The sequence below is a fragment of the Euprymna scolopes genome, chromosome 21 (genome assembly GCF_053919585.1).
Source record: "Euprymna scolopes isolate OS-2025 chromosome 21, ASM5391958v1, whole genome shotgun sequence".
Lineage (NCBI taxonomy): Eukaryota > Metazoa > Mollusca > Cephalopoda > Sepiida > Sepiolidae > Euprymna > Euprymna scolopes.
In genome coordinates, this window is record NC_136502.1 from 71,254,524 (window position 1) to 71,279,026 (window position 24,503).

At 30.8% G+C, this 24,503-nt stretch overlaps 1 protein-coding gene across 5 annotated transcripts; it reads left to right on the plus strand.

Moving 5' to 3' along the window:
- The first annotated feature begins 3,519 nt into the window (after positions 1-3,519).
- On the plus strand, positions 3,520-22,591 carry LOC145242466 (uncharacterized). 5 transcript variants are annotated; one of them, XM_080105522.1, is made up of 4 exons: positions 3,523-3,566; positions 7,722-7,851; positions 12,883-13,029; positions 21,126-22,591. In XM_080105522.1, the coding sequence occupies exon 4, from the start codon at positions 21,289-21,291 to the stop codon at positions 22,324-22,326; it is 1,038 nt and encodes a 345-aa protein (XP_079961648.1). In that variant the 5' UTR covers positions 3,523-3,566; positions 7,722-7,851; positions 12,883-13,029; positions 21,126-21,288; the 3' UTR covers positions 22,327-22,591. The 5 variants fall into 5 exon arrangements, with proteins under 5 accessions (XP_079961650.1, XP_079961648.1, XP_079961652.1 ...); XM_080105524.1 differs by lacking the exon at positions 7,722-7,851 and having other exon boundaries at positions 3,520-3,566; XM_080105526.1 differs by lacking the exon at positions 12,883-13,029.
- The last annotated feature ends 1,912 nt before the right edge of the window (positions 22,592-24,503 follow it).

Sequence of the window (24,503 nt, forward strand, 5' to 3'; positions counted from 1 at the left end):
ATAATTCACATCAGCTATTTTCCAGCCACCCATATGCCGCAGACTAGAGGTTTTCACCTTTCTCGAAATGGACGACTTCCTTCGTCTCAAAAGTGCTCTGATCTCTCTTTCCGCATGGTTAGTCTTATCAAGTATGGCTTTGTTTTTTTTCTATAACTATCTCATACGGGACATACCAAAGCTCATATACTTAAATCTTTGTGGTTGGCTTCAGAAGTTTAAGATATACCTTTTTTTTCTCTCATACGGATTCACTCGGATTTCCTTGCTTGGATTTTTGAAACTTCGACGAGGATTTAGAAATATCACCCCTAACTAACTAACACGTTTCGCGCCCAACACCGTAATTGCGCCTAAATTCTATCTAATTGCCCGTTTTTTTTTTTGTGATTTTTCTTTCCTCTCACCAGAGCTTCCAAGATCCAGCAGATATATCCCACATTCATGCTTCTCTAAAAAAAAATACAAGGTTATATCTTTCTTACGTAATCTACGGCATATTTTTGCCTGTCTCTTACTTCATTAAGCTATATGTGATTGCCTCGGGACTACCTCTCATCGGTTTACTGGTCCTCTTAAGAATTTTCGTATTCTTTCCAACGCCTGTTTATTAACTAAGCCAAGACTTATTTACTACTTTGCTTGGAGTCGTCTACGTGCAACCAGCTTATTTTAAGCACTTAATTAACCAGGTTCCCAAATTTTTCGTATAGGGGCACTTCTTGTGCTTATCAATCCCTACCAAGTCACTTTTCTTGGAGAAAAATTTTTAGGATCTCTAAAAAAAAACAAAAAAAACAACAAAACCAAATGCTAAAACAAAACACCTTTCTTACGGCGTATCACATCTAAAATCTCTCCAAATGCCCGTTTACGTAATTTTAATTCTTGTCCCCCTTCTAAAATTCTAACTGAATCTGTAAGCCAACCATACGTCTTAACTTATTTTCTACTAGATCATTTTAATCTAATGTATATTTACGGATAACTTTGAATTCTTGCTGTGAAAATCATAACATTACATAAGACAATTTACAATATTTGTTCAACATCATAAAAACATTTTCCAAAAAAAAAATACCTTAATACATTTAAACATTTTGCAACAGTTATAACTTTTTTTTTTTTTTTAACAACAAAAAAAAAATCATCTGTAACAAACAACAATTCAACAGTCTGTCCAAAACAATTGTCCCTTTTTTTTTTCAAAAACAAAATAAATGAACACGCAAAAGCCGAAAAGTTCACTATGAACACAAAATGCATTTCAAAACAATTTACACGCCGTTTCATAGAGAGTACATGCGACCTTTGAAATTCCTGTTTTGATTGACAGATTAAATTCAACAATTCGTCCAAACGATTTCATATTGACACAGATTTTCTAATGATACTTCTACAATTTCAAAACAATAACATTAGGGTGACACAGTCTCTGCCTTCGCGTATATGTGTGTGTGTTTTTTTTTAACAGACCAATTCATTTATCAATGAATTACGCATGGTGACTTGTTTACTATTTTTTTCCATTACTACGAATTTCTTTTTACGGCATATCGGCCTTTTCTTCTTTTTCTTTTTAATATTTCTTGTATCTTTTGTTCTCTGTGTGCGTGTATGTTCAAATTTTTTTTTTTTTTTCATCATTTTTTTTTTCGCATTTCTGTGATCGTGTAATTTTTTTTTCTTTTTCCGTGGTATTATTTATTTATTTATTTTTTTAATTATGTTGGACCCTTTTAAAACGTTGTGTTTCTTTTTCTTTTTCGAATTCTGTGATCGTGTGATTTTTTTCTTTTTCCGTGGTATTATTTATTTATTTTTTTTTTTTTTAATTATGTTGGACCCCTTTAAAACGTTGTGTTTCTTTTTTTTTTTTTTTCTTTTTTTTCGTGGTATCGACCCCAGGTTCGGTTTCTGCATCGCTGATGCAAAAGGTTCACGAACACCAAATTGAGAGTTGTTATATAGTTGTTTCATTAAAGAGTCTTAGAGAGAGACTATTATAAGTGATGCTTTTTCTTGTGAGAGTTCTTATTAGTAATGATATGTGTCTTAGTGAGAGTTCTTGTCTTATTACATATGATGTTGTATCTTAGAGAGAGAGATGTTGTTGTAATGACATTTTATAACACAGACATATAATAACGATACAATTTACCTTTTTGTAGAAATCACAACACAAAGATGAGCTTTATCCAAAACACATGGTGAATTTATTTAATACGACCGGTCGGGATTTCCTCATTAAGAACTCAAAGTTTCACATCTTAGTTTCTGAAGTGACGTCTCGCTTCAGACGTCCGCCTGTCTGTCTCCCCTGACTGTCTCTCCTGACTGTCTCTCTGACTGTCTCTCCACCAACTAACTCCCACCTGCTATATTCAGAACTCCATGCATCCCGGCCACGTGAGCAAAATTCACGTGTCTCAACATGCACGACTTTGCACGTTTTCGACATTGATTTCCCAATAACCTATTTTCCTTGTTTGTTTCCACAAAGGAATTTAACCTACATATCTAATTTATTTAACTCATATTTTATTATCCACATTCTTTTAACAATTGAATAGTTTATTTATTATTTATTTCATCCGAATTAACAATTTACTGGACATTCCATTTAAACCTATTGTTCTTTAAAACTTATGTCCAGGGTTCGATTTCTGCTTTCTCTTATTTCCATTTTAACTAATCTCTCTATTTTTATACTTACATGAACAGGGGACAGCCCTTATCATGTAACAATAGTAGTAAATAGTGTGACGCACGCGGTCGGTCCGTAGACCGACCGACCAGCACGAAAGCTGGGCTGAAAAGGAGGAGCCACTTGTTGCTCTCTCTTTTATACTCGTTTCCGGTGGTCTTTTGCGCATGTGTGTATTTCCTTAGAAAGCGGAAGTGACGTCGTCCATGTGTACGTTCATGTGTGCATGTGAGTACATGTGTGTACATTAGCGTGTGTGTATATACACGTGAATGTGAGTGTATGTACGCGAACGTGAATATATGTACGTGTGTGGACGTGGGCGCGTATGTTTGTGTGCGCGTATGTATATGACATAGCTTGAAATGTGAATGTGTGTTTTTGTGTGAGGCTAGAAAAAGGTTCGCACAAAAGCAAGGAGTTGATTTTCAAGGAGCAGAAAGAAAGTAGTGGCTCTAGTAATCTGTTTGAAGTTTGAATTGTGTTTGTGATCTTTTTTTCTTTGTTACAGTCATTTTGTAGGATTTCCACTGACACTTTACAGAGATTACTTTTCATTATTGTTATTACTGCTGAAACAGGGTTCAACAGAATCAATAACTATCCATTATGACTGGATGCATCCATACATTCATAGAATGAATAGGCACATTCTAATGAATAAAATAAATAAAAATCAATACGCTGAAATGAAATATTTTGAAGATAGATTAGATAACCTACTTTCTTTACGTATTAACAATATAGACGATTAACAAACGAGTTTATACGTATTTCACTAACAAATCGTTTTACACAAGGGACAAATATCACATTGACACCGTCTGCAAAACATTCATTCCGTTTTAAAGGGCACCGAGTAAGTTTTTTTTAGTTTTTATTTTAAGCAGTTGGTTTAATTTTCGAAGTTTTGAATTTTATAAATTTTCCGATTTTATGATTAAATGAATGACTAACAGTGTAGAAAAAACGACTCCGCACGCACGTGTATAATAGTATGCATATCATTAGTTACAATACTGCTTTTCAACTAATGAAAATACGTTTTTCTTTTCATCGTTATTGCCTATCCAGTGTTTGTTCATTATTGTCAACCAGAACTTAGGGTAAGAGTTTACTTCAAAATCATAAAATTGACTGCTAAAAATATCTAGAGAAATTATTCCCTGTTATTTATTTATCAACTAGCATTCCAGCCCGGCGTTGCCCGGGTGTTTGGAGGTGTATGTTGAGCAAAAAAAAAAAAAAAAAGCGATCAATTTTTTTAAACTTCGACTCCTATCATTAACATTTATTGTTTTGGGCTCAAATCAAGTTATTAAGTTGGATTCATGTCCAAGGAATCGATATCTAAATTTTCAAGTGTTTAGACTCCAAATTGTTGGAGGAGTTTGGTAGAGTTCTCAAAGGTCAAATCGTTGAACTTTGACCCTTTAACAGCCGAATTTCTGGCCGAAAACCAATCACATAGATTTTCCCAAATCTCATTACCCTATATATCAAATTTCGAGTCTGTAGACTGAAATTTGACAGAGTTATTGCGTAGGGAAATGTACACACACGTTCACTTTTATAGTAGTAGTAGTAGTAGTAGTAGTAAAACTAAAACAGGTCTAGTCCATCAACCCTAACACTAACCCTAAGTCAAGGGTGACAATACGGAAATAAAAATTTTAAAATGTACAAATTCTAATAAAAAAAAAAATAAAAAAAAATTGGCAGATGTTACAAAATAACTTCTAACCCTTGCACAACCAAAAGGGAAAAATGTTACTGACACCGTCTAGTTTCATTTTCTTAACACGTGGTTAAAAATTAGATAACAAACCTGTATTTTTTTTTACAAGCACTTGCAAAAGTTTTTTTTTTTTTTTTTAGGCGAATGTACACGAGTGAGGCCCCTCTAGCAAATTACACATCGACTCCAATGTTGTATGCATCACATTCGAGGAAGCGCTTATTATTTTGCGCGTGTAGCCTCGTTTGTTTTTGTTTCTTGACTTTGCGCTGTTCGGATTATTTTGCTATGTTTTTTTTTTTTTTTGCATGGATATTTTTTTTTTTTTTTTTTTGTCGGCGATTATAGTTAACAGGAAAATGGGTACAAGTCCAGATTAGTACTTGCGGCGATTAACAAAGATAAACAAAACCCTACTACTCATACTCACGAATGTTCTCGGTGACTTTTCTCATATCGAAAAACATCACAACTCTCTTTCGTCTCCATGTTAAGAATGGCTTTCTAAATAACGTAATTATTTCAGCATGAAAAAATTTTAATTTCGCTTGAACTTTGCGATTTTTTTTTTTTTTTTTTTTTTGTAAATGTTTACTTTAACTACAACAGAACACCGACCAATAAAATTTTTTTTTTTTTTTTAGGTTTTCGGGTAACGAATCTGATATTCAAACCCGTTGCAAATTTACCATTTGCATGGTATTAACCCCTGAACCCTCGCATTATTTTGTGCCAACTCACCGCCATCGTTTATGCATTCGCGCATGGACTTGTCACATCGCGGAAGAATTTTTTAGCAGACATTTGAAATAAGTTTTCAGAAACAAAAAAATGTGGTTCATTTTTCTGTGTTGTTGCGACTGTTGAGTGTTGCGACGTTGCGTTGCGTAGTTTTTGATGCTTTTTTTAATTGATCTAAAAAAAATAAGTTTTTACGAGCAATTTTTACAAAAGCATCTATTTATTTATTGAGGGGGGTTATTCAATGTACAACATTTAACAGGTGCTTCTGCAGTTTAATTTACCGTTTTCCCCGTAAGTAACGCGCCGAACATACACCGAGCTCTTCTGCTCGGTGTATGTCGGCGCGTTACTTTCGGAAACACACCTGTTGTGTACAAGTTCTATAATTGAATAACCCCCTCCAAAAAAGATTAAAAAATAAAAATGCTTTTGTAAACCGCTCGTGAAAACTTATATTTTTAGATTAATTAAAAAGCATCAAAAACTACGTAACACAGAAAAATGAACTAGATTTTTTTTGTTTCTGAAAACTTTGTTATTTCAAATGTCTGCTAAAAACGTCTTCCGCATTATGACAAGTCACCTGTCCATGCGCGAACGCATCATATAAGAATATCATAAACGATGGCGGTGAGTTGGCACAAAATAGTGCGAGGGTTCAGGGGTTAATACCATGCAAACGGTAAATTTGCGACGGGTTTGAATATCAGATTCGTTGTCAACGACCCTTAAAACCTTAAAGAAAAACAACTTTTATTGGTCGGTGTTCTGTTGTAGTACTTTACTTTAAGTAAACAAAACATTTACAAAAAAAAAAAAAAAAAAAAAAAAAAATGGAGACGCCATTTTATTTCACGCACCTGCCGTTTAAATGCAAGGAGAAATCATTATTTTAAAGCATGAAATAATAAAAAATAACAAAAAAATTAAACTGAGAACGATTGCATCTTCCGGGAAGAATAAATTAACCTAAAATTAACATTTATTAGTTCCGGAAACGTGGTAAAACCTACATTACTGGAGGAAATTAATCTTGACAATCTTACCTGAAGAAGACACCTATATATATATTTTTTTTTCCAGATAATAACATCAGGATGATGGACTTTCTGCAAGTGCATAAGCCCATGGCATGGGGCTTCTCGCAGGTTCTCAAATTTGTTCCCTTGAAAGGGAAATGCGAATGGTACCTGCAAGGGAATTTCGTGACGGTTTTAAATGGCGGTGTCCCCATTCACAATGCAACGAGACCAAATTAAAAGATTGGTTTTGTTTATATATCTCTGGGTCAAACAAAATGCAACTTTCAAAACGGTCAGTGACGAGTGCCAAATACAGTCGCCAGTGACAATTGCAGACTGACGCATGTTCATGCGGGACTTGTGCGTCGAATATTTCATGCGGCACCCTCAGCGAATTGGTGGCGAGGGATGCATCGAGGGAGCACAGTTGAAATCGACGAAAGTTTGTTTTCAAAACGAAAATATCACACTGGCCGGTTACCACGCCAGCTATGGCTTTTTGGTGGGTATGAATCTGCCATAAGATCAAGTTTTCTGGTAACCGTTCCCGTAGAGATGCGGGAACATTAATTCCAGTAAAAGCGGTTCATAAGACCAGGAACGACAATAGTGTCAGATTGCTGGAAATCCTATGATAATCTGGCTCAGGAACGATTCCACCTTTTGCGTGTGATCACCGGTATAATTTTGTAGACCGAAAACCACAAGTGCAACCACAAACCATGTTGAGCGTATGTGGTGTGAGGCAAAAAAAATTAGAATGTGGTACTCACACGCATATATGGTGGACTGGTGGAGTCATATCCAGCCGAATTTATGTGGCGACAGAAGTTTACAGACAGTCAGTCCGCTGAGAAGTATTTTGGAGTTGATTAAAAAAACTGTACCCACTTCCCAGTTAAAAAAAAAAAAAAAAAAACATTTCCTCGTTAAAAAAAGAAAAAACGGTGGCGCTTTTCGGTTTCATTTAAATTAGTTTATTGTTGCTTTAAATAAAAAAACGTTTAAAATTTATTTGTTCAAAAAAAAAACAAACTATTTTATAAAAATCCAATGTTGCTTTCATTATAAAATTATTTTATTAAAATTATATTTTCTTACGCAAACTTTTCAATAAATGTTTTTTTACAATTATATTTTGATAAATTTTTATACAATGTTTTGGTTTTCAAATGGCGGTCGCCCAATTTAAACAATTATGAATATGTCATTTTATTTTTCTGTTTTTAATAATAATAATATATATATATATATATATATATATATATATATATATATATATATATATATATATATATATATTATATGTTCCATAAAAAACCTCCCCGTTTTCATTAATTAAATCGAAACATTTTCAATTAAACAATCATGGGTATATGTTCGCTTTCACTTCTTTTTTTATAGTTGTTTCCGGAAGTTTAATTTTTTTGTTTTTTTTGTTTTTTGTTATTTATTTCTTACTTCGGCCATAGTTTAAAATACTGATCTCTCCCTTGGATTTGAACGGCAGGTACGTGAAATAAAATGGCGTCTCCAGTTTCGGCGATAAAGTACAAAAAAAAGGGAGCACACACGCAAAAATTCTTTCCTTCACAGTTTTTCGATATGAGAAAAAAAAAACCGACGACATTCCGTAAGAGGTAGGTAAACGATAAAGCTTTTTGTTTATTTTCGTTTATCTGGACTTTAGGTATCTCCAAAACAATGTGGAAAAAAAAAAAAATACGCATGATTCCGTGACGTCAGACTTGCGTTAACTATACGAACTATTGAAAAGCAGAAGCGACTTAATGATTTTTCAAAATCTTTGTTTATCTTCTTCAACTGCAATTAATAATTAATCTTTGTTATAATTTTGTTAGGTTTTAAGATTTACACAGTTTAATGATTAATAATATTATAAACATTTGTATATTAAATATGAAATACGGTTTTACTGAATGTTCGTTTAATTAACTACGGCTTCCATATTTTGTTCGGTGAAAAGACACAAACAAAGGTAATCTGGAAGAAAGAGAGAGCCTGTTTCCTCCGTTTGACTATAGGTGGCGTTACTGTCTGTCGACCCAGTTACGGAAGCCAAAATGGGTATTCCGGCATAAAGCTCGAGACAATAGTCTCTAACCCCCTTTCACAACAAAAGGAACTAATTTCCCTATACACCGCTTTTGGTTACTATGGGAACAGTTAATTTTTGTGATGATTCGATTTTTAATAATAATGATGAATGATAATAATGATGATTCGATTTTTAATAATAAACAATATACAGGACATTTTAAAAGTAAAACAATATTTGTTTAATAGTAATTATTAAAGAAAAAGTTAAAATTTGACTTTTTTGGCCTTTTTTTATCTAAAAAATGTGGTTTTGTCTTTGAATTTGGCCTTTTTTGCTGAAAGATTTGGCTTCAAACATTTATTGTAGCCTACAATATACAGGATTTTTTATTTATTAATTTTTGTGATTCGAGGAATAAACCAATAAAATCTATTTTGTTTTTTTATTATTGTTGATTTTTTTTTTTATTATTGTCGATTTTTTTTTATTATTATTGTTGATTTTTTTTTAAATTATTATTTGATCTGAAAACCCGCACAAATTATTAGTACTGCCGCTAATTAATCGAAAAATCGTACGCGTTCTGCTGCAGTGCTGCACTTATGGAGAAAATTGTTGATGATGTTATACCTGCAGCAGCTGACCTGTGTTTTTTGGAGTATTCTCAGTATTCATATTAAGCAATGTAATTCTTTGTTATCGGTGGTGGTGGTGGCCATTTCTATACATGCAAGCAAGCGCATTTAAATTTGTCACAAAAAAAGTAGTTTTTGGGATATTAATCAGTGTAGTTTATTATTAAAAATAAATATTAATATTTAAAATAAAATAAAATGTGTTTATTATTAAAAATAAATATTAATATTTAAAATAATAAAATGTGTTTATTATTAAAAATCGAATCATCACAAAAATTAGCTGTTCCCATAGTAACCAAAAGCGGTGTATAGGGAAATTAGTTCCTTTTGTTGTGAAAGGGGGTTTGAGACTATTGTCTCGAGCTTTATGCCGGAATACCCCAAAATGTATATAATGGCACCCTTGAAATAAAAAATAAATGTTTTTGTTATATTTTAATTTTAAACATTTTTTTTTTGTTTTTTGCAAACATATTTACGTTTTTTTGGGTTTTTTTTTTTTTTTAACATATTTACGTTTTTCTTTTTGTTTTGGCAAACATATTTAAGCTTTATTTTTCCAAACATTTACGTTTTGTTGCTGGTTTATTTTCAAACATTTACGTTTCTAAGAGAACATCCTTTAAGGAATACTCAAGAAAATACACGTCACTTAGAGGTAAAATGTTATCAACAATTGCATCCATTATGTGGTTTGGCAAGGGTTAATTGGCGGCAAAGATCGTAATAGAAATAGATTGTGCATGTTTACAAAATTAAAAAAAAACACACAAAAAAAAACTATATTTGAAAAAAAAATAACAAAAACAAAAAAATATGTTTGCAAAAAAAAGAAAAAACGTAAATGTGTTTGGAAAAACAAAAAAAGAAACGTAAATATTTCCAAAACAAACAACAACAAAAAAATAAATATGAAAAACGAAAAAAAAGTAAATGTTTGAAAATAAACAAGCAACAAAACGTAAATATGTGTGAAAAAATAAAGCTTACATATGTTTGCAAAACCAAAAAAAAAAACGTAAATATGTTTGAAAAAAAATTTAAAAAAACATGTTTAAAATTAAATATGTTTGCAAAAAAACAAAAAAAAAAACATGTTTAAAATTAAAATATAACAAAAATATTTATTTTTATTTCAAGGGTGCCATTATATACATTTTGTGCTTCCATAACTGGGTGGACAGACAGTAACGCCACCTATAGTTAAACCGAGGAAACAGGCTCTCTCTTTCTTCCAGATTACCCAAACAAAATATGAGGGAGGGGAGCTACTAGTTGATTTTTGCTAGATTTATTAAACACGAGTATGTTTTCACGTTCGAAATGCTTACTACATGGGAATGTTATTTTAAAGCACCAATTATGTAAACACGATTTTCGTCTCGCAATTTCATTATTTTCGTTCGATGAAAAAAATTTTTTAAATTAATACTTAATCACGCTTGATCGTCTTGACCCTGTGTTGTCATCTGGACCAAGTGTTTCTGGATGAGAGAGTGTGGTAGATGCAAAAGTCCCTCACACTTTAAACTAAGTCAAGTGCAAGTCTAGGTGTATCAGAATTTTGGGGGGAATTTTTGACACCCCTAACACAAAACTGCGAATAAGATGTAAAAAAAAACCTCGTAATTTCTCTTTTAAAATTGTGTTGTTTATTTTCTTTATGGAATATACTTCCAAAATAAACTATTGAAGTTGGTTAAAAAATAATAGAAATATTATTAAAAAAAAAAAACAGTGTTTACAAAGTGCCGGCGCCCATTAATCATGCATCCATTTTTTTATGTAATGAAAACAATTGAATTTTACGAGTTAATTTTTTTTTAATTTTTAAACTTTAAAAATCTATCAAAATTTTTCTATTGATTCTATTTTTACAATATTTCCAAGGTCAATGTGAAATTTATGCTCTTTCCAATAAACCGAATATAATATTTTTTTTTTAAATTCACCCCCCCATTTTGAAATGTCTATTAAAATTTTAATAATTAATTTACTCACCAAAGTTTTATATATCACAAATTGAAGATAAAAGATCAATAAATAATATATTGTCAATTAAAACAAAAAAAAAATGTATTTTTGGAAATTTACCTGTAAAGTCCAAAGTGTAAAACCTTTTTTTTTTAAAAAACCATGTTGATTTTTTTTTTTTTTTAATTGAACGCCTATGTTCTGCTTATATTGTCCAGTAAGTATTGGATGCTGATGACGATTTTTTTCTATTTCATTCAATTTTTTCTTTTTTTAGATATTTAAAAAAAAAAATTCATTCGATAAAGTAGAATTAAAATATATTAAATCAAAAATTTATGTATTTCTTTGAGAAAAGAAAAAAAAATTCCTTGACTTTTTAAAAATTTTTTAAGGCAAAAACTTATAAGTAAAATTTGACTAGTTTTCAACTATGGGAACACATATTTCTTCACGTACAAGGCTAGACAGCTAACGCGAATGTGTGGTTTTTACTTCCTTCTGTCCATCCATACTTCTAAACAAGAACAAACCAATACTTCCGGTGTTTCGATAAGAACATAAAAATGCTTATGTAATGGTGCCTTTTTCAAACAGTTGTTTAAAAATTCTTTTATTAAAAAAATAAATGGAATTTAAAATATAAATATGAATAAATTCTTAACAGTGAAGAATGGAACTACACATTGAATAGTATTTTTTATAGGTACGTGATTTTTTGGAATTTATATCGATTTTTTATAATCGAAGTAAGTAAAATTTCATTGATTTTCTTCAAATCTTTTTTAAAGAAAACCGATTTTAAATAATAAATATTGCATAATTTGCTATTAAACCGGTTATTTTCTTTTAGATTTGGTCTTTGCTCTTTTAATTGAAAAAAAATTAGGGTTTGAATTACATTTTTCAAGTAGTTATAAGCTTGTAAAGATAGGAGGTCGAATTATTCAATTTTTTTCACGCATTCTTAAGGTCGGTTTCTGACACTGCTAGTGCAAGTCACAGCAAAAAGGAAAAGGGGGAGATAACAACTGTTTGTAGGCCTTTATGGTCTACCATAGGCGAGGAGATATCGCGTAACAACAAATTGCCGAAATAAATGATCGTATTTTTAACAAAATGCGCAGTTATTTATCAATTTTTTTTTTTATATATTTCCTATTTAATTGGTATCTTGGGCTCACTAAAAGAAATTATTTATTTTTTCAAAGATTGAAAAATAGTGTTTTTCGTAAAAATAATGAAAAAAAAAAAGTTTTTTTGCTAATCTGAAAGAATAATTATCATATTCAACAAATCTCACCCTCCCCACAATACAATATATTTTCAGTTACAGCTGATTATTCTAAACATATTTGTACTCACAAATAAAGAAGTGTGTGTGTGTGGAGGGGGGGGGTAGGCAAAAAAAATATATATATAAATATCGATTATGAAAAAAAGTACTCCGTTATAAAGATCAATCTTTACTTAATAATCGGTGATAATTTCGTATTGATTGGATAATTACTTGATTTTTGGTAGATTTTTAAAGAGACTGTCAAAAAATACTTACTCCCTTCTTCCATTTTGGCCATGCCTATTAGCGATAGACTTTTTTTTTTTTTTTACTAAAAACACAATAGCAGTTGTTCATAATTTTTGGATATATTACTATTTTCGACATGACAAGTAAGTACTATTGTTTTTGCTTAAAACAACATATTAAAAAAATCAATATGTCAACTATCTTAATAAGCAATTTATTTTTTATGTAAACTGCTTTTAGTTCAAATAAAGACTATATAAAAAAAAAACTATTACTGGAAAAAAAAAAAATTGGGGAGGGATTTTTTACAGTCTTCACCATCCAGCCGACAAACCTTTCTTTGTCAACATAGTGGTGCTTAACTTAACTGAAGATAACCTAAAAAAATTTTCCCCTAAAATTTTATGTGACTATTTTCTTAATTTTTCATTTTTTTTTTTTTTTCTTAAATCATGACCATTTGCTGCAGGAGAGGGAGTCTTTGATAGCGGCTTGCTATATTCGGAATAGCAGTGTGTGAACAAGAAAATTTAATATCGCCTTGATGGACTCTGCCAACTAGAGTTACAAAAGCAGTGTATCTATAATACAAGATTCGAAAAGACAAGTAGATAGGGTGAGTACCATCAAATTGAAAGTGCATTACTCGGCTTTTACATGTTTATTTCTTTTAATGATTTTTTGCAAATAATAATAACCTGTTCAAAATAGTTAACACTAAAAGGATTTTAACAAAACCAAATGCAATATAATTTAATTATCTACCAACCTGCATACTTTTAACTTACTGAAACTGTTTTTTGTTTTTTAATTTTATTTTAATTAAAGCAGTCTTTATGAATTGAGAAAAAAAAAATGCAGTCACTTGTCACATAACCATTGGGAGCAGGGCCTTAATTCCTAAAGAGAGTTAAAAAAAGAAAATAAAAAAAGACAGAAGAAAACTTATCCTATCAATAATCATAAGTCAGAATGCAATCCTGCCGGATTTAGGGTTAATTGGTGGGGCAAGTTATTTTCTTTTACTAACTTTTCAGGTATGACACCTCAATGGTTAAGTGACAGGTAGTCCATACTTTTTTATCATGTGTCAGAGTCAAAAAATAATAATTTGAAATAAAATAACTTAACAGTTTTTTTTAATTACAATTTTTCGACTGTTAACTGTTCTAGCTTTTACCAGATAAAGACAAGAATAAGGACCCCAATCAATCAACATCCATTTGATCTTAACATGTGTACATGGCCTTTGTAAACAAATATAAAATATCAGATGTGCTCGGATTTTCACAACCAAAATTTATTTTTTATGTAGAGTGCGCATTTTTTTGTTTTTTTTATAGAAATTTACAAAACTTTTTAATAAAACTATTTAAACAAAATACAAAGTATGTTTTTAATGTAAGGAATGAAACATATGTAAATAAATGAATGTTTTTCTGTTTTGTTTTTTTTTTGTTTTTTTTTAATAAAAATATTAATCCAGAGTGCCTCATTTTGGGAAGCTTGTTCTTCCCAAAATGAGACACTATGGATTGGAATAGCGGATTTTTCCTTATTTAAAAAATAAAATAATGGACATTAAAAGTTTTGGTATTAATAGTTTTATTAAAAAGTTTTTAGTCAAAATGCAATAAAGTACCAACTAAAGACTTTTAAGTTTTGTGTTCATGCAAAAACAAACATGGTGACCAGTGAAAATAGACAATAAAAGCTTTAATATCATAAAACCTACTTTTTAGTGACAATTTTAAACAAGAAATGCATTCGGAACACAGCCAAATCTCCCTAAAAATCAACATCCATTTATATGAATGTATTTTGTTTAAATATGTTTTGTTATATTAAAAATTCCCCTTGTATTTGGTTTAAATAGTTTTATGAAAAAGTTTTGTAAATATATTTTTAAAAAATGCATTCTAAATAAAAAAATAAATCTTGGTTGCGAATGTCCAAACATTTCTGTTATTGGACCAAGTAAAGATTAGATACCCCGGTAGCAGAAGACAAAGATAGGCGCACATTTCAAGTGACACCAGTTGTTCAACCTTGACATTGGTTGTTTGAAAACACGTCAAATAGCAGGCATGCCCGAATGTTCACAAAAACTTTTTATGGTTTAAAAGAAAAAATATATATTTACAAAACATTTTCTTTAATATTAAATATTTACAAAACTTTTAAGGATTAAAAAAAACCCTTTTTCTATTTACACAAAACTTTTTGTGTAAGTAACAAAATGAACGTAAGTTTAACAAAATATATTAAAATAAATGGGTGTCTTTCTGAGTGCGTTTTTTAATATATTTATAGAACTTTAATAAAACTAATAATTATAATGAAAATAAAAAAAAAATAAAAATGAACTATATTAATTACAAAACATTAGAAACTGAAAATTTCGGACGCTAAACTTACTTGCACTTAATTTGTCTTTATGGAGAAGTAAGCAAATAGCAAGTTTTTTTGTTTTTTTTAAATAAAAATGAAAATTATAAAAAGATTTGTATCCTGTGATACTTTATAAAAATAAAAGTTATAAAAGATATGTGAATAAAATATATTTTTAAAAATCTCGATTGTTTACATTTGTGATTTTTTTATGCATAAAAATTGCCTCGGTCTAGAAGGATTTCTTCTTTCACTGACCACCTACATACATCACACTTTTAAATAAATATTGAATTGTATTAAAAACGCACAAAGAAAGATAAAAACACACACACACACACACACACACACACACACTGTACATAAAAATTAATCTTGGTCGCAAAAATCAGAACAAGTCAGTTATTTTATATTTGTTTCTGCTATTAAAAAGTTTGGTTATAATAATTTCATTTAAATCGTTTTAAAAATTGTGTATTTTTTAATTGACATCATCCGAAATTCTGTTATAACGTCGGTTTATTTATTTATTTGGTATTATTTTACAAACTGCCTCAGCGTAGTATAAACACCCCCAACCACCCCATGTTAAGAACGGCTTTCAAAATAAACACCTCCCAACCTCCCCATGTTAAGAACGGCTTTTGAGGTTGGGGGTGTTATTCCAAAGGACATTCTTAACATAGGGAGGTTGGAGTGTTTATAATATGCTGGGGCTGGGGCACATCGTAAAAATTTACAATTTATTTATTTATATTATTATTATTAATAGTTTTATTAAAAAGTTCTGTAAATATATAAGAAGAACTCACCCAGAAAGACACCCATTTATTTAAATATATTTTGTTTAAATACGTTCGTTTTATTACTTACATTAAGAAGTTTTGCATAAATAGAAAAGTTTTGTTTTTTTTATTCTTAAAAGTTTTGTAAATATTTAATATTAAAGAAAATGTTTTGTAAATATATATTTTTTCTTTTAAATCTTAAAAAGTTTTGTAAATATATTTTTTAAAAAAATCTTGCTCACGAACATTCGGACATTGTCTGCTATTTGACGTGTTTACAAACAACCAACGGCAATGTCAAGGTCGAACAACCGGTGTCACTTGAAATGTGCGCCTATCTTCGTCATCTGCTACCAGGGTATCTAATCTTTACTTAATCCGTGTTATTTTATAATTCCTTACAAAAGTCATGTGCGAAAGTGAAGGTCAAACTGGTGTCAATCAAAATCTGTCATTTTGTTTTTCTCAGTCGATTCAGGTTTTTATTCTTGTCTTCACCCTTTCAACCTAATAAAGATGTCCTTCATTAACCCAATACGTCTGGAATGGAAATACAAAAACAGAGAGGGAAGATATACTCGTTCTCAGAATTAATATTTTACCCCAACCCCCCCTTTCTAGTAATAAGTTTTGGAAAAATAAAATAAAAAATATATAAATGTATGTTATCGTATATTTACGATTCTCCAATGATTCACCATTGGCACAAACGCAAAAGGGGGAATAGGGGAGATGAGTCAGTAAAATGTATTCCTGCTAATAAAGAATTGGAAATCTATATATATAAATTCGTATTCCTGTCTGTTTGTTTACAATTTGATTAATATATACAAAAGGTCGATTACTTTAATATTTCATTGATTTCTATATATAGTATGTTTTTTTTCAAAATATACGATTAAGATGTTACCTCATTTGCATGTATATTAAGAGAAATCGATTTTATTAAATAGCTGTAAGTTAGTTTAAGTTTCTAGCGAGTGTTCTATTTAAGATTGTTATTTCATCAACTTTAAATAATAATTATATTGATAATATATTTAATTTAATTATTTTGGAATTATTATTTCCGACATTAATTTTTTTTTTTTAGAAATGGGTGCAGTTATTTCCCCTGTTTCCTTTGTTTTTATGTTCCGAAGTTTTAAAGATAAAAAAAGAAACTAATCGCAATAAGTTTCTAGCATGAAAAAATAATTTCGTGTAGACAGAAAGATGTTTTGCTTTATTTTTAAATATTAATAAATAAATAAATAAATAAAATACTTACAACTAAATGAAAAGATCTCGTTTGTTTTTATTATTCTTGAAATGCCTGTACAGAATCTTTGAGCATCCCAGGAATTGCCCCCCCCCCCAAAAAAAGAAACAAGTCGAAAATTACTTTCATTCATGAAGAAATAAAAAAGGCAGTGAAAAAAATAAAAAAAGGAACAAGCCAATAAAAGAAATTACATTTTGTTCTTAAACTTTTCAAATGCGTTAATGTTTATAACGTTATTATTTCTAGAGTGGGCAAATTAGCTTTTCCCTTTATTCGCTTTTCAGCGATACGGCTATTTTTTTTTTCAGTCACTCTGGCACTCTCTGCTATTTTTATTGAAATAAAAGTTGTTTTGACTCATTTATTTTATTTTTATTTTTCTGGCGGAGGTGGGGTCCAGAGCACAAGCAACAAAAAGTGCTCAATATCTGAAGAATAGCTTCTTCTCTTTGTATCCATTCTGTTGAAATATCTGGTGGAGAGGGTATCATATACTTCTATTTTTGGGCGATTACATTTACAAGTTTTTATCCATTCTTTTATTTTTTAAATTGTTGTAGGGTTATCGCCGTTGCCCACAATGAAAATGATTAATATCCTTAGTATAGCAGGTTTGTTCCAAACGGAACTTCATGTCGACCTGGGCATCGCCAGGTACCCATGCTAGTATAAGATAAAACGATATATATATCAATATATATTTTTAATTTTATAAGATGTATATTTTTAATTTTCGATTAATTTTCGATTATTTTTTGGTGTAGATATCTTTTTTCTGATATATAACTGGCTAACACACAGCGGTTTATATGAGGAATGGTGCACTTTCTCCAAGTTATGTTACCTCAAGCAAGAACACAAAGCTGGATAATCCACCAGACTAAATGAATACTTGTTCTGGAATCCAGTATGACCAAGAAAATACAATAAAGATTTACCATAATATATTTTACTGGTCAATTGGGAAGAGGAACATCCTTAACTTTTTTACTACCTCAGTGTTTGAAAGATAAAGGAGATTTAATGGAATATTCGAATATCTACATATCTCATATAGACATCAAGTGTTAGTCCCTAGGAAGGGGACCTTTGATTTCTGAGAACTTTAACTGAAGTAAAATGAAACAAAAACACTATGCAGAAAGTAATACACTATAACACTTTAACATCTTATATAGAATGGTACTTGTGCATAATTTGAACCCGACGTAACTCAACGTCCGATTGGCATTGCTTGGAACACAAGGTTAACCACTGAGCTTCCCTGATTATGAAAGCGTAACAAATGCTGGTAAAAAAAAAAAAAATTAAGGAATAATAATAATAATTTTAACAGAAGAAATAAGCAAAACAAAAAATAAACCAAGAAACAACGACCTACTGTAACAAGTTTTTGTTTTATTTTTTTGTAATATAATTTCTTTTTTCCTATAATTTGTTTTATTTTTTGTCCAACAAAAAGTTCTAATCAAAACAGATAAAAGTTTTTTGTTTTTTTTATGTTTTTGAGTCACAATTAAAGAAACCTTTTTTCTTTTTTTTTTTTTTTCAAGAAAAAGATTAATAAATTATGTTTTTTTTGTTTGTTTTTTGTTTTTTTTGGTAATGGTGGTTCTTAACATGGGGAGGTTGCGGAGTGGTGTCTATTCAGAAAGCAGTTCTTAACATGGGGAGGTTGGGGAGTGCATTGCGTGCATGTGCATCTCCATCCACATCCATTCTTATATCTTTTAGCGATGATGCACTTCTCGCCACAGGAAATGCAGTTTTTTTGTTGTTTTTTTTTTCAGCAATTATTTTTTTCTTGACACTATGAAACCGCTTGTTCCGGCATCATCAAATATTTTTCCAAACTGGAGATATTCATTTTTTTGTTTACACAGTTTTTAGAAAAGTTTTCAGAAAAGGTGTGTGCTGCTTAATGAATTTAATGATTTTTATTTCCTTCCAATTTTTGTTTCGAAAAGTTTGTCTGCTACTTTGCAGTGCATTGATTGGCTGATCAACATCTTACATCACATTACAATCAAACCCGAGCGCATGATGCCATATTCCAAGCAAAACTGATCGGATGCTGAGTTACGTCTGGTTAAAATTATGCACAAGTGCCTAAAGAATAAAGTGAGATTTGCTCATGTATTGTTGATGGGTATAGCGATGAAAACTGTTAAAATCTGCTTCATCAGCGATTTTTAGGCCAATTATTACTATGTGTTTTCAACAGCAAAATTTAATATCACTAAGCTTCAAATTTATCAGTTTTTATATTTAATCTGATCAGCAGTTTTTGCTTTGATTAGTAATTTCTCCACAAGCGTACAATTAACTAACTCATACTATATTAAGTCCTCATCCTTACAATCCATCACACTGAAGAAATACAGAAGAAATGTAATAAGTCATTTTTCATATTGCTTCATATTAATTACCATGCCTACCAGCTATTACATGGCAAATAGCATTTTTTATTAAGTTACATTTTCCGATACATGAATACCCAAAATTTTCTTATTCATGACGTTCTTAGAATATACATAACAACCCCTATATTTTTTGCTTGAAACTCAAACTCCAAACATGTACTATTTTTTTTTTTTACTTTAGTTAGTTATACAGGAGTTCTTAGTTTTCAGTATAATTATTGCTGCGTTTTTCTTGTTTGTATATGGTGAAACAAACAAAATTTTAATTCATTTCATTATTTATGGTTCTACTTTATATCATGAATAAATATAACTTCTAGTAATTGATTGAGATTGTCGGACTGACTTCCTCATCTTGGTTGTTATCGTCACAACGTTTCGGCCGTTTTGCCCTCCGGCCTTCATCAGGTGTTTTGTATCGAACTGGGGAACCGTTTGTTAGGAGTCTCGAACCCAACCCTTTATTATTATTACGGGGGTACCGTGTTCAGACTCCAGCTAGGCTCTGGGACATAGTTGCTGATTCTCTGTTTTGAATGTTACTTTTTCACTGCCTTCGTTCAGGATTGAACTCAGCACCTTTGGGTAACTGTAAACTTTTGATACAACGTCTAGGACCACTCGGCCATGCTGGAGTCCGAACACGGTACCCCCGTAATAATAATAAAGGGTTGGGTTCGAGACTCCTAACAAACGGTTCCCCAGTTCGATACAAAACACCTGATGATAACAACCAAGATGAGGAAGTCAGTCCGACAATCTCAATCAATGAAAACACCTCATCCCAAAAATACAGACAATTACTAATAACTTCTCGTAAGTTCAGTTATTTTTAAATCTCATCTGAAAGTTCCAAATGCTGTCCATGAAATATGAGTGCTCTCAATAATAAGTGCAGGTTCTGCTACACAAAAGTAGAGAGTGTGAGCCACCTGTATCCAATTGTAAGGTTCTGATAGGGGGGGGGCAGCTACTATATAATGCAATACAATGGAGTGTGTAGATTTCTTCACGATCTGTAAAAAGTTGAATACCTTGTATAGAAGCAAGTCCTGGGAACATATATCAGCAAGAACAGTTGGCATTAAATCATGCACCAAGCACGGTGATTATGCAATTCCTGCAGCCATGTACCTAAAAAATAGAGCTGTTAAACCTGACATGGTGATATTGGACAATAAGAAAGAAGCAACCCTAGTAGAAGTTAATATCTCTAATGATGACTTTTGACTTTTTTTTTATTTTTGGCATCCCAAATGAACACAAATCATGCATGGCTAAGATCGTTGCCCTGAGACCAGCGGCAAACACTGAAAATCAGCCTCCCATGTATCTTTGCCAATCTTAAAGTGGTTCTGGAGATAATGGTGCTGGGTTAAACAGAGCTGAGAGGGAAAAGATAATGAAATATCAAAGTCTTGTGCGTAAAAACATTAAAAAAAAAACTGAAATCTTAGGAAGATCTCCATCATTCCAGTAATTATAGGAGCAACTGGACTCATGAAAAAGAATTTTTTAAACTACCTGGTGAATCAAGTGCAAGAGAAATACAAACAATTGCATTTAAAGAGATGGTTAGAATCTGAAAAAGATCTCTCGATTGGACTGTCTGAAATGACAAAATAAGAAAATCAAAAACCTTGTTTGTGAAATATTTCAGAATTTTAATATTTACATTATTTACATACAAATTGTTGAATGTGTCAAGTATCAGAATTTCTAATGTTTCTTTGGTTGAGCAATCAAGTTAGTTCTCTTGGAAATATAAAAAAAAACAGTTCTCAATGTAATCTTATAAAATATGTTGCTACATTCATCATAAATTGTATGATTTTTTTTCTTTCAGATTGTAAAATTGTTAGAAAGAAAAACCCAGGTTGGAACTTGATGATGTTGAATCAAAGATAAGTTGTGTTTAGTAATTTGAAAAACTGATTTTCCCATCTGCCCATATTTCTTTTTTCTACATATGAAATCAAGCAAATTTCTATAGTCAGTAGAAATTAAACATGGAAGTTAACGTAGAAAACGAAAGACAAAATTATATATTTCCGTGTGAAATATGTAGTAAAGTCTTTTATAAAAGAGAGCATTTAGACATTCATATGAGAAGTCATACTGGCGAGACTCCATTTTCTTGTGAAGCGTGTGGCAAAGCTTTCTCACAGAAGAGTAATCTAAACATCCACATGAGACTTCACACGGGCGAGACTCCGTTTTCTTGTGAAATATGTGCAAAAAAATTCACTCAAAAGAGCCACTTAAAAAGTCACATGAGAATGCATGAGGAGAAAGCCCCATACGTCTGTCAGTTGTGCGGAAAAGCTTATTTCCATAGCGATAGCTTAAAACATCATCTTAAAAAGCATACCGAAGAAACTTCATTCCAATGTAATATCTGTGGAAGAACTTTTAATGATCAAGATGACTTTGATGTCCATAGCAGAATTCATACAAAAGAGACGCCATTTTCCTGCAAGGTGTGTGGCCAAGGTTTTTTACAAAAGAGTTCCTTAAAACCTCATATGAAAACCCATGCGGATGAGCGACCATTCTCATGCGACGTTTGTTTGAAAAGGTTTTCACAGAATAGCTCCTTAAAAAGCCATATGGCGATGCATTCACCAAACATGCCATTTAAATGTAAGTTTTGTGGCAAATCTTATTTTCACAGTTCTAGTCTAAAATATCACGAAAACACACACACTAAGAAGACTCTGTATGTTTGTGATGTATGTGGTAAAAAGTCTTTGACTAAAAGTAATTTAAATATTCACTCACGAACACACACGGGTGAAACTCCCTTTTATTGCGAAGTGTGTGCTAAAACTTTCTCGCAAAATTCAAGCCTCAAAAATCATCTGCGCACACATACTGGGGAAACACCGTACGATTGTAAAGTTTGTGACAAACGTTTTTCGTTAAAAGCAAACTTAGAAATCCACATACGATCCCACACTGGAGAAACTCCATATCATTGTGACGCGTGTGGCAAAGCTTTTTCTTATAATACATCCTATAAAAATCATTTGAAAACTCATAAATGACAGATTTAATTTTTTTTCTCGCTTATACCAAACGAAAGTGAAATTCCTATTTACTAATAAATGAATTATATCTGTGTCTTCCCTTGTTATGGTTTATAGTCGTAAAGAGTAAGACAAACAGACGAGGATATCAATCGGTGGGGTGGGGGAAGCTGGTTTACAATACAAACGCTCATTTTTGACTTTCCATCCATTGTGATAACATGGATTAGGACTTTTGAAATTTTGAGAATATTAAAATTATGAAATAAAATTTACAAAAGAACTAAATGTGTTTTGTTGATGGTTTTCAGTTTTAATAATTTGACTGTTAAAATGAACAATGAAAGAGTTTGGATTTATTTTCTTTCAGTATTTGTGAGGACTGGGTACCCTGAAGATTTCTGTCTTTATAAAGTCAATCTGGCATATCAACAGAGAATTGTGAATATTGACATAAAAGCTTGATGAACAGAGACTATAAGCTTTTTTCTTAAAAAAAACTATTTAATAATTTATGTGAGTAAATGAAGTAGTTAGATATATAGTACAATACATCTAAAATAAGATTAAGTTTAAAGCTTCCAAAATACATCCTGGGCTTGTTCATATTGTTAAAGTTGTTGATTAATAATCAATTCTAGGGATTAAGGTTAGTGATATTAAGAATAACAATAATTAACTCATGAATGTGCATCTGTGTGCATTCACCTCATAGGCTGTGATCATATCTACTCATTATGTTGGTTCAAAGTTGTTGCTTAATTTCAACGCAGGTTGCCTGTTCAATTGTGTAGCTTCAGTTAGTGCCTCAATAGAATTATTTCTCCAAATAAAATTATAACTTCAAGTAAAAAGTTTTGGTTTTTTTTTATCAAAATAAAACAGAAATCCAAGTGAACATAATTAAACCTCAACTGACTGTAAAATGCTCAGAAAAAACAATTGAATACCTGCTGCTGCAATGTATTAATATATACATCACAAATACCATCAAGGGATCCACTTGAAAAGGCTAATCTGCTGCCAATTATGGACATAATTTAAGGTATCTTGCCAGAATAACTTAATGACTTTATCTCTTAGCATGAACCCTTGTTAAAAGAGACATTAATTTTACAAAGGAGAAACTAAATTTTTGGTGATTAAACCTAAACCAAACAAACATAGTTCTTATTTCTTGGTTGAGTTTTCTTAGTTAAATATTTCTTGCAGAAATCTGTTATTTGTATAACATGCAACTCACTAAACATGCAACCACTTCTAAACGCTTCTACTCAGTCTACTCTCATAAAAATTCTGATTCTCTATAGTTTGACATAAATGATTTCCAGATTCAAAAAGATGCAGCATAAAAACGTTATAAAATCAACAACGGCTGGAATAAATAATACTAACTCAGAGTAAATTAAAAAAAAATATTCTCATAGATTAGTCATCTCAATTCAATACATTTTAATAAAATAAAAATGCTATTCTTAAAGTAGACGACTTTTATAATGATTTATGGTTCACATTCACACTAAACGTCACAGCAATGATAATAGTTAAATAGTTAATATTAAGAGTTGAGAAATTAAATTATAAAAATCATTACAGCAATGATAATAGTTAAATAGTTAATATTAAGAGTTGAGAAATTAAATTATAAAAATCCAGAAAAATTTAAATTTGAAATTCGACTGTAAAAGCTTATTTCAATTGAGTTCCAGACTATTAGGTAGCTATCAAAGTATGTAAATATGATGAAGATTGTCCTATTTCAATGGCCGAAATAGCTTTATACATGAAACTACATGAGTAAATTATTTAAGCATTCATTTTTGATGTCATTCATTTTCATGTCATATTTTAGTCTGTTCTGAAAAAAAATTGCATTTCCACTTAATTTAATAATTTTAATATTTCATTCCACGGAATGTATATATATATATATTTTTTTTTTTAGTCATTAATAGAACAAAGCAAAGAACTTACCCTCACACTCAACTACTACACCTGCCATCCACTGGTGATATATTTTGTAGCAAAGACTTTTTCCATATTGTACAGCCTTCAGATTTTTCCAACATTGCCACATAAATTGTAATGTAATGTGTTTTCTCTTTTTTCTAATAAAAAAAAAAAAATATTGTAAATAAAGTATTTTTGGATGAAGCTATTGAGGTGGTCAGATTTTTTATCACATTGGAGCACAG